At 36.6% G+C, this 14,034-nt stretch overlaps 1 protein-coding gene across 1 annotated transcript in view; it reads right to left on the bottom strand.

Annotated features, from left to right (window-relative positions):
* Positions 1–2,753: 2,753 nt before the first annotated feature.
* LOC5570162 (neuronal PAS domain-containing protein 4) overlaps positions 2,754–14,034 on the bottom strand; it is a 201,156-nt gene continuing 189,875 nt past the window's right edge. The window contains exons 8-9 of the mRNA XM_021850707.1: positions 4,034–4,140; positions 2,754–2,911 (exon numbers count right to left, since the gene is read on the bottom strand). Coding sequence (XP_021706399.1) covers positions 2,754–2,911; positions 4,034–4,140 — 265 coding nt within the window. The remainder of the gene's footprint in view (positions 2,912–4,033; positions 4,141–14,034) is intronic.

Here is a 14,034-nt window from a genome sequence, read left to right as displayed (position 1 = left end):
TTGTAAAACCTGCACGGTTTCTGTAGGTTCCTATTAATCCCGGATTTCTTACTAAAAACCCATACCTTTCATCGAAAACCCAGATTTCATATAAGAATCCTGAGAGTTCCTACACGATTTGCAGAAATCCTTGCAAAATTTAAAAATTCCCACCCATAGTAATCTCAGAATTGCTTTCAGGGCCTAAGAACTCCAACCAGAAGCACAGACTTCCAATTGGAGTCCCAGCATACCTGACATGAAATCTCAGGGGAATTGTCATTGAAATCATGGATTTCATCGGGAACTCAACACTGCCCCTCATAATTTCTTCCAGAATCGTAGATTATTTTCAATATATCTTAGGATTCATTGGAATTTCAGAGTTTTCATAGGTATTTTAGAATTCTAACTGGAATCCTAGAAAACTCTATAAATCTTCGGAATTCTAGCCTAAATCTTAGAATACCAACAGTTTCAACTGAAATCTCAGAACAAAGAAGTTTTGATAACTTAGAACTTCCATTGCAATCTCAAAATTCATATTCTTGAAGCATCCTCCAAGATTTATGAACACCAATTGGGATCCAAAATTCAAAAATATAGAACATGCACCATAAACCACTAGAATCCCTAACTCCCACTAAAACTAACTCCTATCGAAAGTCCAAAATTCCTTTTCATTGTAATATTTCTTACCAGAATCGAAGAATACCCTGGAATACCTACATACATGCAAGAAGTATTCCTACTGAAATCCCAGGATTTCGTATTCCAAGAATTTCCAGAAATTCGTATAGTAACTCTAAAACTTCTACCGGATTCTTGGTAATCTCTTCAACATATCAGGCCTCAACTGATTTGAAATCATAGATTCGTCAACGGATGTGACTTACGATGCACCTATCGAATGCTTTCTTGACTGACGTATGGCCAATATTTTGCCATCTATAAAAGTCCTTCCAAAAAAATCGTACTCACTGCTGTCCAGATCAGTTTCAGAAGGGCCAGACAGGTCATTGTAAGCCAGGAAGGAATTCTGCCATCATTGTGATATATGTGAAAGATATAAACTGCTTTGAAAACAGCCTCTTTGCGGTAGTAAGCAAAATTTCTATAGTTTTGCATGAAAAATCATAAAAATTTCAAACTAAACATCAAGGGGGATGGGCTAGGGGGATGCGTCAACGTCCAGCGCCACCAAAAACATAAGCCTAAGGGTTTGCTACCGAATGCTGGCTACAGAATGCGATTTGATTCGTATATGACTGAGATATAGCCATTTTCACATGAACACTCCTATATAAATCCGGATTCACCGGTGTCCTCTTCCGAGAGGACCATAATGGTCCAAAATGCCTACGTTGGTCTGAATTCATCATTTTGACCAGTTTTGAGAACGAAAATCTGCATGGCATTTTTGTTTTCATGATGCTTAGTAAAATTGCTATAGAAAAACACTAAAGAGCCAAGGTTTTTCGAGTCAAACAAAAGCGGGGAGGGGTATGGAGGGATGGGCCCCCAAAATGTAGGTACACTAATCCCCTTTCCATAACTTTTTAAAGAATTGGATTCGGATGACTATTGACTAAGATTGAAGCATTTTTGTGCACTAAGGTCCGTCCTGCCACTTTACGGGTTAATGTGGTCCCGAAGGAGGCGAACACGCCAAATACACCAGAACTCCGTTCGATCGAAAAGTTTTGGGCGATAATAAAAAAAAATGTTAAATAAAAGCGGGGGAACATTCAAAACCGATGAAGCTTTAAAGAAAAACTGGTAGAAATTGAGTAAGAAAGATGGCAGAAAGACTGCAAAGCCTCGCCCAAGATCTCATGAGCAGTGTTAAGAAAAATGTACAAGCACTCAGTTTGGGGGAGAAAATTCAATGAATGATTTATGCCAAAACATAGCTTATGTATAATTATTTAATCCCTGAAAATTTGAGAAGTATCCGATTTGGAATGAGTTTTTGGTGATCATTTTTGTGGGTCTCATTTTTTCCGAGTCCAGTCTCTACTAGGTCTCTAGTAACAATGAATGTCTAACTCACATTTCCCGATGACCGTGAGGACGGTTCCGTTATTGACTTTCAAATTTTGAATTTTCGATTTGGGCTCAGTGAGGAAGGTAAGCCCATTGCCATTGAATCTCTGATCAACTTTGATTGTTCTGGTCAATTACGGAGTAGTAACTACGAATAGCACGATCATATATGCCAATGCTCATGCAAATGAGGTAATTTATAATCCCGCTCTTCAGTTAAATTTTAGAAAGTGTAATTAGGATCAATTAAGCTGAAGACACTTTTGATCTAAATATCCATTTGAGCTTAGTATATCGATTATCATGACAGTTTTATAGGTTTTAATGATTTTATACTGAATTATGCCCAATCGCTCTAAAAACATTGAAATACTTCAGCAAAATTGAGCATTGACATGTTTTTTTTTCTTTTCACATCAAAGAAAAACCCCGATCAAGATCAATTCAACTTTCGATGCCCTATCGCCCTGAACGTCATGTGCTGATAGACCTGCCACATTTATTGCACGAGTCAATAACTGTCAAACCTCTTTCCCAGTGATGTAAGTGGTCGCTTCGATCATGTTCCATATCAGGTAAGTATCTACCACACACATCACTCGACCATTTTCGGTTGGCCGGCAATCGAATCCGCCGATACGGATCGATTAGGATCATTCCGAAGCGAGCGAGATTGTCTGCTACCGATAAGATGCTAGAGAAAAATTTCATTTTCAACAATCGTGGACCTACCTCAAAACCTGGTTCGTACAAACGATCACCGACTGTTGGCTCGAATCCTGACCATCGCGGACCTGCAGAACCACGTGCACCCAGATGAAGTCGTTTTGTCGCCGCTGCATTCGGACCAGCAGAATACAGGAACGGTCCTGCTCCGATTGGGTAACTGAAATGAGGTGATGGACAAGCAAATGAAGGAAGAAAGTTGTGAGTCAACAGGTGAGCTACGGGAAGATTAATCACTTTTAGGAGTGTTTGGATGGCTAAATTTCAATTAGGCTAATGTTTGTGCGGGGCAATCAATTATCCCGAGGGGATGTGAAAAGAACGGGCGAAGGCAGGATCGGAAAATTTCCATAAATCTACAAGCAACGGCCAATTTCGTTTAACCCGTGAATAGCCAGGACAATCTCACATTGATAAAATTGGTATGACAAGTTGACTTTCTTACATTTTAAAGTAAAATTATCTTTAAATTCAAGAGGATTAGTTGTTCAATTAGATGCATGGTATCTCCACTTCTCTGCTCATGTAATTTTTTTCTGAAATTACAATATTTTTTGTTGTTTTTCCTAATAATTTATTTATTATAAAATGTTTCTTCAGATTGCTGATGAGCAATATGTAACTATGTAACACGTTTGTAAGTGTAACACGTTTATTAACTGTTCATTCGAACTTCCTCAAAAGCTTTTTTCCATGAGAGAGATCGTGCACTTGATGTCACAACTAATTTTCTTGATTTCAAAGAAAATTTTACCTAAAAATTTCAGAAAATCACCTACTTATAACATTTTTAGCAAAGTAAGATCATCCTGGGTATTTACGGGTTTAGGTCATTGATTGATGTTGAGACAAACTTGGGGAAACTGCTCGATGGGAAAGTGGAAGTTATGGCCTGAACCCGCATATCGGATCGATGACCAAAGCTTTGTTTTGCGTTGATCGTCGTTTGCGGAGCTAGTAACCTCCCGGGAACGGAACTGCGACATGCTTGTCAAGATCATGTTAACCGATAACCGATTTGCCATCATTAATTTCTTAATTACTTGAGATGTTCATCAGTTGCGTACCGCACCGACGACAACGATCAACATAGAGCTTGGCCTCTAGGGGATCGGAATCTCTGTGTTTATCTCAGGCAGGCAGCCATCCATCCACATCTATCCATCACTCGCCCCGATCGAGATAAGCCCCACACACAAGACATTCCGATCGCCATGGCCTGTCATCGCCATCGTTTTGTTATCAGCCGAAAAGACCGTAGAGGGAGAGAGAGGACACTTACTCAGTCGGTGTTTGCTTTGAGCCTCCCGCGTCGATTCCCAGTGCAGCAACTGGTACCATGAAATGCCCTGCAATTCGTTGCGATTGTACCCGAGATGGAATTCGCCGCTGAAATGAGAGGATTCAAAAAATTTCCATGTAAGAAATTCCATTGATTGGTTATACATTAGGGTGTTGCAGAAAAAATTGATCGAAGAATTATGGCGCTTGAGCAATATTTATCACGAACACATTTGTGCGAAAAAATCGAAAAAAAAAAAATCAGTATTCACAAGAAAATTACCTGAGCAATCAATTTCTCATAGGTTGCAAATTCTCAGCTATCCACAAAAATAATATCAAAAATATCGTTGGATTTGGAAACATCAGCACAAAACATCAAAATAAGAGACTGTAAAAAAATGAATGTTGTATTACGCTCTATAAGAGGTTTTGGTGACCAATCTATATAACTAAAAAGGGAATGGTGTTTGTTTGTTACGAGTTGGCTTGAGAATAGGTCTAAGGAATCAAACGAATCAAAAACATTTTTTTCTATTTTGCATTCGTTCAAGACTTTGACGTGTTCGTGTGAAGAAAAAGTTTAGGAAAGATTCCAGAATAGTCGAAAAAGGGAGAAATCCAATCTGTCATTGTGGGTGAGAAAATCCATCGTATGCTAAATAAAATAAAAATAAAAGCCTATGAAGTTGGCAAGAACAACTAGTTGATAATAAAACAGATAGCTCCATCAAACGCACTTCGTAGTCTCTTATAGATTGTATTGTAAATGAAGGATCCAATTATTGTAAAGGTTTTTAACCCCACAACGCCCTAGGTATCTCACAATTAAAATTCAGCTCTGTATTTTTTATTCATATTTGTATTCCCTTAAATTAAATCTTGTTTCACCAAAACCATTCAAGTCTATGGTCGGGATCCAAAAAAATTCTTTACTGTGTGTCGCCCATATCTAGTTGTTCTATAAGATTATTTTCGAGATTTATCAATTATATTTCCATGCTATTCAACCCATTGCACAGTGGGAAAAAAATGTAACAAACCGACGAAGAATTCTGTATCTTCTGAACGCAACGAGTAATCCTTGAGAAAATACCTGTATCTTATGTAAAAATGTCTAAGGAATCGAATGAAACTGGTTCTGATGGCCGCACGGATTGTTATCATGCCCATTTTACCCGAATTCCCCATTTTTATTAGGTATTTGATAGGATTTCTCACATTATATGCAGGGAAACTGTGTATGAGCTATTGAAATGACGATTTTCAAACGATAGGAATATGAAGATGTGGATGCAGAAGTTTGACCTGACCGCACGGATAGTTGTCATGCCCATTTCACCCAATTTCCCCATTTTATCAACTTTTTCATATAATTTATCATATTATACGCAGGTAAACCGTTTATTAGCTATTGACATAACGTTTTCTAAGCGGTAATAGCCTAGAAAAGCGAGTGCATGAATTAAAACTGACCGCACGGATCGGTACCAAGCTCATTTTACCCGAATTCCCCCAGTTATCAGGTTTTTGAGCGGATTTCTCATACTATATGGGGGGAAACGTTTAATGAGCTATTGAAATAATATTTTTAAGCGATAACAGTCTGATTAGGTGAATGCATGAGTCTATGCTGACCGCACGGAACGTTATCATGCTCATTTCACCCAAATTCCCCATTTTATCATCACTTGTTCCATGCGATTTATCACATTATACGCAGGAAAACCGTTTATTAGCTATTGAAATAACGTTTTCTAAGCGTTAATAGACTAGAGACGAAAGTGCATGAATTGAAACTGACCGCACGGATCAGTGTCAAGCTCGTTTTACCCTAATTCCCCAATTTATCAGGTTTTTGATAGGCTTTTTCATATTATAAGCAGAAAACTGTTTGTGAGCTATTGGAACAATATTTTCTAAGCGATAACAGTCTGAGCATGTAGAGCAGGTGTTGAAACTGACCGCACGGATCGTCAACATGCCCATTTTACCCAAATTCGCCATTTTTATGAGTTTATTTTTCATAAAATTTACTTTACTATAGGCGGGGAAACAGTTTATAAGCTCTCGGCATAATGTTTACGTAGCTATAATAGTCTAGACAAGAGAGTGCAAGAATTTAAACTGACCTCTCGGATAGGTATTATGCTCGTTTAACCCGAATTCCCCCATTTATCAGGTTTTGATAGGATTTCTTATATTATATGTATGGAAACTGTTTATAAGCTGTTCAAATTACGTTTGTTAGATGAAAGGAATGTAAAGATGTGAGTACATGAGTTGGACCTGACCACACGGATAGTTATCATGCTCATTTTACCCAAATTCCTCATTATATCAGGTTTATTATTGTGTAAATTATTATAATAACGAACCTTGCGATCAGTTTCTATTCCTACACTCATTTGCTTAGGCTCTCGACACTGACAAATCGTTATTTCAATAGCTTTACAATTGCGATTAAAATAGAAAATGTGGGTAGAATAAGCATTTCAGCAATCCGTTCGCTCAGTTTGAATTACTGCACTCACTTTTTTGACTGTTGTTGCTTGGATTACGTTACCGGTTTAGAGTTTTTTTTTTTGCATATCTTAAAAGAAGTCCAATCAAGGATCAGATATATATGGAGAATTTGTGACACTTGTGATACCTTTTAAATGCATTCGCAAATGCATTATAAGATTGCGCAAATTCAATTGCCTATAAGACGTTTACAATAAATTTTCTTGCTCATGATATGAGAAATATTACCAAAACCTGATAAAAATGGGGGATTTGGATAAAAATATAGGCATGTTACCAATCCGTGTGATCAGCTTTAATTCCCAAATTCACTTCTTTAGACTGTCTGATAATTTGGGAAATTCGGGTAAAATGAAAATGCTACCGATCCGTGTGGTCAGTTTTAATTCATGCACTTCCTCCTCTAGACTATTATCACTTGGAAAACATTATGTAAATAGACAATAGACGGTTTCCCTGCATATAATATTATAAAACACATGAAAAACCTGATGTAATTTGGGTAAAATGAGCATCATAACTATCCGTGTGGTCAGGTCCAACTCATGTTCTCACATCTTTACATTCCTTTCATCTAACAAAAGTAATTTGAACAGCTTATAAACAGTTTCCATACATATAATATAAGAAATCCTATCAAAACCTGATAAATGGGGGAATTCGGGTTTAACGAGCATAATACCTATCCGAGAGGTCAGTTTAAATTCTTGCACTCCCTTGTCTAGACTATTATCGCTACGTAAACATTATGCCGAGAGCTTATAAACTGTTTACCTGCCTATAGTAAAGTAAATTTTATGAAAAATAAACTCATAAAAATGGCGAATTTGGGTAAAATGGGCATGTTGACGATCCGTGCGGTCAGTTTCAACACCTGCTCTACATGCTTAGACTGTTATCGCTTAGAAAATATTGTTCCAATAGCTCACAAACAGTTTTCTGCTTATAATATGAAAAAGCCTATCAAAAACCTGATAAATTGGGGAATTAGGGTAAAACGAGCTTGACACTGATTCGTGCGGTCAGTTTCAATTCATGCACTTTCGTCTCTAGTCTATTAACGCTTAGAAAACGTTATTTCAATAGCTAATAAACGGTTTTCCTACGTATAATGTGATAAATCGCATGGAAAAAGTGATGATAAAATGGGGAATTTGGGTGAAATGAGCATGATAACGTTCCGTGCGGTCAGCATAGACTCATGCACTCACCTAATCAGACTGTTATCGCTTAAAAATATTATTTCAATAGCTCATTAAACGTTTCCCCCCATATAGTATGAGAAATCCGCTCAAAAACCTGATAAATGGGGGAATTCGGGTAAAATGAGCTTGGTACCGATCCGTGCGGTCAGTTTTAATTCATGCACTCGCTTTTCTAGGCTATTACCGCTTAGAAAACGTTATGTCAATAGCTAATAAACGGTTTACCTGCGTATAATATGATAAATTATATGAAAAAGTTGATAAAATGGGGAAATTGGGTGAAATGGGCATGACAACTATCCGTGCGGTCAGGTCAAACTTCTGCATCCACATCTTCATATTCCTATCGTTTGAAAATCGTCATTTCAATAGCTCATACACAGTTTCCCTGCATATAATGTGAGAAATCCTATCAAATACCTAATAAAAATGGGGAATTCGGGTAAAATGGGCATGATAACGATCCGTGCGGCCATCAGAACCAGTTTCATTCGATTCCTTAGACATTTTTACATAAGATACAGGTATTTTCTCAAGGATTACTCGTTGCGTTCAGAAGATACAGAATTCTTCGTCGGTTTGTTACATTTTTTCCCACTGTGCATTGCAATGTAGAGAATTGGAAAAAATCTGCATTTGAGGAGTCGTCCATAAATTACGTCACGTACACATGAGTAAGGATGGGGTTTCAGGGAAACTTGACTACTCATATAAAAATTGAAATCCATACAAAAAGTGTAATATAGAAAAAAAAAAGAGTAGGATGAGTATGGCAAAACTTTGCGTGACGTTAAGTTTGGACGTGCCCTTATAAAGAAATTGAAACATAAAGAATTAAAATTTAAAGTCGAAAAATGCATACTAGCGGTAAATTATTCAGTGGCTTTAATTTAGTATTCTGCTCTACCACGCAAGTAAGATACATAACGTTATACCGTATATGTACAATTATGAATACTTATACCCTTGACGCCAAAAATAAAAATATTGATTACAAAAGAAAAAGCTTCAGATGTTTCAGAAAAGTCTTAAAAAAGACGTTATAAAACTTGCCAGCTAATAATCAAAACATTTCTATCAGAATATTTTTACTGAGTCAAGTTATTACTACACGGTGTGGCTGGAATCTGACAGCGATCCAAATATATATTTTCCAACGTCAGAATTTCCCAATAGCAGTCAAATATTGGACTTCAAGTACGGCATGCTTTACAGACTTATGTATTTGAAGTCAAATTTATTCGTCTATCATGTTGAAGTTACTGTATCACTGATGCATATGATCTTATCCACCGATGGACTGAATTCACTCGGTCCAAGATTTCTGACAGATTTTTGAGTCAGAACATCTAGGGAGCATACGGAAACGTGTCCCGCTCAAGTGTCTCAATTCTTGGACAGTGTGAATTCATTTCCCTTATATCGTTTCTCCGAATATCATTGTTCAAACGTCAGTTCCACGAATTCTTAAAATGCCATTTCCCCGTATGATCCGTTTCCCCGGAGTTAAAATACAAGTCTAAGAACTATTTTCAGGACGGTGCAACTCATAAAAACAGCCAATTAAACTTAGAAGAATGGATATCAAAAACCAATCTGAAATGTATGAAATTATGACAACTAAAAGTGCAATAAACTTCCTGGGAAAATAGGCTTTTCGCAAAAACGGGGTATTAGGGGAAACGTTATTCGAGGAACCGACATTAGGGGAAGAGCAGCACAATCGAGAGAAACCTCCAACAATAATGACGTCAAAGATTTAAGATGTCTTCAAGTTACTGAAGGTATACTACCCTTTTTGTTTCAGAGTAGAAGATGCGGAACGATGCACGGCATGGGAAGTGAAGAAAAAGAAGAAGAGAAAGTTACAGTCAGAGTAACTCATATAAGAAATGTAGCCTTCAGCAAGCTATGGCGTTTACATACCGTTTTGACTTATATTCCGAACACTTAAGGCCAACAGTGACTTCAAATGCATCTGATTGGCAAAAATTGGCTGATATTTGTGTAAATTTTAATTTCTTCGCAAAGTCTAACTGTTAGCTGTTGGTTGTACCATTAATAATGTTGATTTAATTAGTTTTGGTATTGTTTTTACGTAAAAGTATGGAACAACATTTTGATTCAAATGCCGAACACTGTGTTCATTCTGTCTCATATTCCGAACACCTTGATTCAAATTCCGAACAGCACGAATAAATCGGAATCAAATGAATAATTTCGCAAATAAATTTTTCTGAGCTTGTTCTACTGGTCTCAAACTTGAGAATCATCACTACTCCCGCAGTGAAAATTACATTGGAAACGTTAAAATTGAATTGCAATTGACTACTATTTTCTTGTTATTTGGTGACATATTTCAGCGAAATATTTCAACCAAATCGCCATACAAAAACCGAGTGTTCGGAATTTGAGTCTGTTCGGAATTTGAGACAAAATGGTACCAACTTGATAAATCAGGCCTGCCCAACCTTTTTGACTCTTTTTTGACATAAACGGTTGGTGCGTTGGCAAACATTTATCGCGAAATTTTTACCTCAAACGAAAGCTGAAAAGTATATCTTAACGATCCAGATATATTTTTTTTAACTACTCTTTTGTTAGCGAGGCAAACAAAGGTAAAATCAGTCCGGCCCACGGACCGCACGCTTTTTTCGACGTGATTGCATCGGTAGCCCACAATATAGGATTAATCTAAACTCTTCTTTTTGGATTAGTAGATATACAAAATAGCTTTCTGAAACTTTACCATATCGAACTTTTACTGAGGACTCACCAACAAAGTATGTCCAAAATGAGACTGTTCATTTTACCCAGAGTTCCCCTATTCAAATTTCAACCAAATATTTTTTCTACCCTCATGCTTGATAAAATATACCCACAAGATTTCAGACAGTACATAACATTTGGGAAATAATGCATTCCTAAAATATGAATTTTGTGCTTTTTTTTATTGTAACATTGTTTTATATTATGACTTTAGCCAATTCAATGGTGTAAAAGTCAAATAAATTTAAATTTTATTTACATTATTGTAAGAATATAATTATCTTTAATATTACTTTCTGCGACTCAAAGCTGAAGGGAGTCTATAGAAGTAAAAGATGGAAATAAATAGGTGGATAGGCGTCGCAAGGGAGCGACAAGATTGAAATTTAATTAGGTGGTGAAAATTGAGCTAGCATTTTTTTTTTTAAACGGCTTGCTCAATTTTCATCACCTTATTAAATTTCAATCTAGTCGCTCCCTTGCGACGCCTATCCTCCTATTCATTTCCATCATTTGCTTCTAAAGACTCCTTTTAGCTTTGAGTCGCATGACCGTTACAGTCATAAAACAAAATAAAATAAAACAATCACGATCGATACCTTCCCCTATGTCTTTAATATAACTTAACATAAAAACTTGCAAGTTTTTGCAAAAACTTATTAGTGTTCCGCAGTGCGCTATATTTTAACTACTTTGAAAAAGGTGTTTTTTTTAATTCAGATATCTCAAATATATCAAAACATGAATCCCGCAAACTTTGATATAAAGTAGCTGAAATATAGCGAATTTCGAGACATTGATACGTTTTAGTAAAATTTTTTTTTGCAAAATGATAACAAAAGTATTTATATTTCGCAATGATTTGTTCTTATTTTTTAAATTTTCAATTAAAAACAAGATGTTTTTCATACAGCATATGCATATTATCGAAGCATTCTACGATGTTGACATAAATAAAACAAAAAAGTTAAATTTTAGTAATCTTTATATCTTTATTGTTATTTGAAGTTCCAGAACATTGATGTCTTCTACAACTCGTTGTATTTTTACACGTTCTAAAACTAACGAAAAAATTAAAAAGGTTTGCATCGCAGCGCCAGCTTTGCAGCGAAATTTCCAACTAACTGTTATCATACAATTAAAGAACAAATAAATTCAAGATGAGTCTCCGAAGACACGAACCCGAAAAAATGCACTCCTAAAGCGCAAGAAGTTTTGCCTGACTAAATTCAGTTCGTGGCTCTGTGTGCAATGCCTGGAAAGTTGCATCATAGCCTACGTAAATTGCCAAAACAATATTTCGTTTAGATACATTCAGAGTCGTCCACAAGATATTTCTGACATGTTTTCGTTTTAATCTCTGGCAGATTTCAACAGCTTCCAGGTGAGATTCTCTAACAACTCTTGGAACCCCCTTGGCGAACTATCGACAAAATAGGAGAAATACGAAATATTTCTCTGTTCCACTGAAACTGTCGGAAAATTTATGTTGAATTTATCATCAGAATTTTTGATTAGATTTTTGAATGATCAGTGACAGTGGTTCTTGTACGATTCCAGCGAATATTCTTGACGAATATTTGACAAGGTTTTCCAATAGCTGCCAAAAGTCGTTAGTTAGTTGGTCCCCAAAGTGTTCCCTTTATTATCGTTTTATCTCTATATTGAATACCTAACCTATCTTTGAGAAACTTTCCCACGAGAACTTCGCGGATTCTGATGCAACCCTTGGAGATACATTCAAAAAAAACGTTCAAATCTTCCAAAAATCTTGTGGGTCGAGGACAGGACGTGACAGCTTAACAAAGACTGCCCAGTTGTTTTTTATTCAATAACCTTGACGATACAAAAGCCAGTGCTAACAGTTTCTTTTTTAAGCATATCTTGTTAACGAATACAAAGATCATGGCTCAGAATTTGATATTTTATTGCACGCTTCATTCATATAATGCAATGCTTTCTTTGGTTAATTTTAGGTTTATAAATGAAACCGGCGATGTTTCCATTATTTTGCTCTAAATTACGTTTTTTTAATTTATTCTAGTATTGTAGGAGCACATGTGGTACACTTAACATCGAAAATACATAGATTTGAAAGAAAAAGATTTCATGAAAACTTTGCAAACTTTCGATGAAAACTTTAATTTAAGAACTAGTAACACGGCCGGGCTAGCAACAAAGTGCCCTGTTGCAATCCAACCTCACGATGCGGAAGTAGGCCATTGCCAAAACGACCAATGAGAAGTGGTATTTTTTTTTGACAGGCAATTGGTTTCGTTTTTGTACTTTGACCTGCACGTCTTGTCTTAGATTGTAGTCCTCTCTTATATTCAACAACTCGTTTGCTTCTAAGTAACCCAAATTTTACTTGAAAAGATGTTTGTTAGACTCCTGGCAAGTTAGTTAGTTAACATGATGAATGCAGCTGAAGCTCGGCAGAATTCTTGCATTATCTGTGATGGATTACAGGTGTGACTTTGGATGGTCTGGCAGGAATATCTTGTTCTGTGGAAGGCTACCATAAATTTTCAGTTCTAGGGTTTCACGGGATGCTTGTATTACTTCAAAATGGGTCACATCTACAAAAGGTTTGAGAATCACTGCTTTGAAACTTAATGAAGTTTTTGTTTTTCAGCGACAGATGGCGTAAGCAATGAAAAATTGCAAGCAGTTCAAACGAAAGTATGTACAAGAAACAAAATATTTTGGCTGAGGTTTTACAAAAAATCATGTTTCATGCAGTTTCGTACCAAAACTTTGGCTAGTTATTTGTTCCAAAAACCCATAACAAACATATAAATTATTCGGTAGATGGAATGGTTGTATTGATTGAATCTACACGCATGAAATTCATGATTCAGGATTCAGTTATTTATCAGTGTGTTTGAAAAAAAATGTCACAACTTTGAGTAAAAATTTAGTAAAGGGTGTACGGAATCAAATTGCACCACTTTTTGAAGGCTGTAACTTTTTACCCGTTGAGTATTTTCCACTGAAATATTAAGTGTAATTTGTTCAATGTGTATTTTTTACGCTGTGTAAGTTATTCTAGCAGATGTGCAATCGGAAAAACGAGAAGGACTACATACGTACAAAGCCCGAAAGGCGCCTAATCGCGATGAACGCCAGAATACGGTAGGTAAGACACGTGCACGGAAGCTCTACTACACCCAGATGTTGACGAAACCACATTGCTTCGTTATGGATGATGAGACGTATGTGAAAACAGTGAGGCTCCAGTTGTTTACTGCTCATCATAAATTCGTTGTCCCTGAGGACGTTAGAAAGCAGAAAATGTCAAAGTTTGCCGTGTGGAAAGCGAACTACCCCATTTGTGACAACTGGAACGGTCATTGGGCAGGTGTACCTAAAAGAAGACCCCCAAAAGCGTCTTTTTCCTCTTCTGAGGTCACACAATGGTTCAATGATTTTTTGGCCGGAGTTTGCCTCGTGGAAGTGAAATCGGAGGAAGATATGAAGAAAAAAAGGACTGCCACGCAAA

Source organism: Aedes aegypti, chromosome 3, assembly GCF_002204515.2.
Source record: "Aedes aegypti strain LVP_AGWG chromosome 3, AaegL5.0 Primary Assembly, whole genome shotgun sequence".
NCBI classification, from domain to species: Eukaryota; Metazoa; Arthropoda; class Insecta; order Diptera; family Culicidae; genus Aedes; species Aedes aegypti.
Note: the sequence above shows the minus strand (reverse complement) of the source record. Positions and strands in the feature narration are given on the sequence as shown.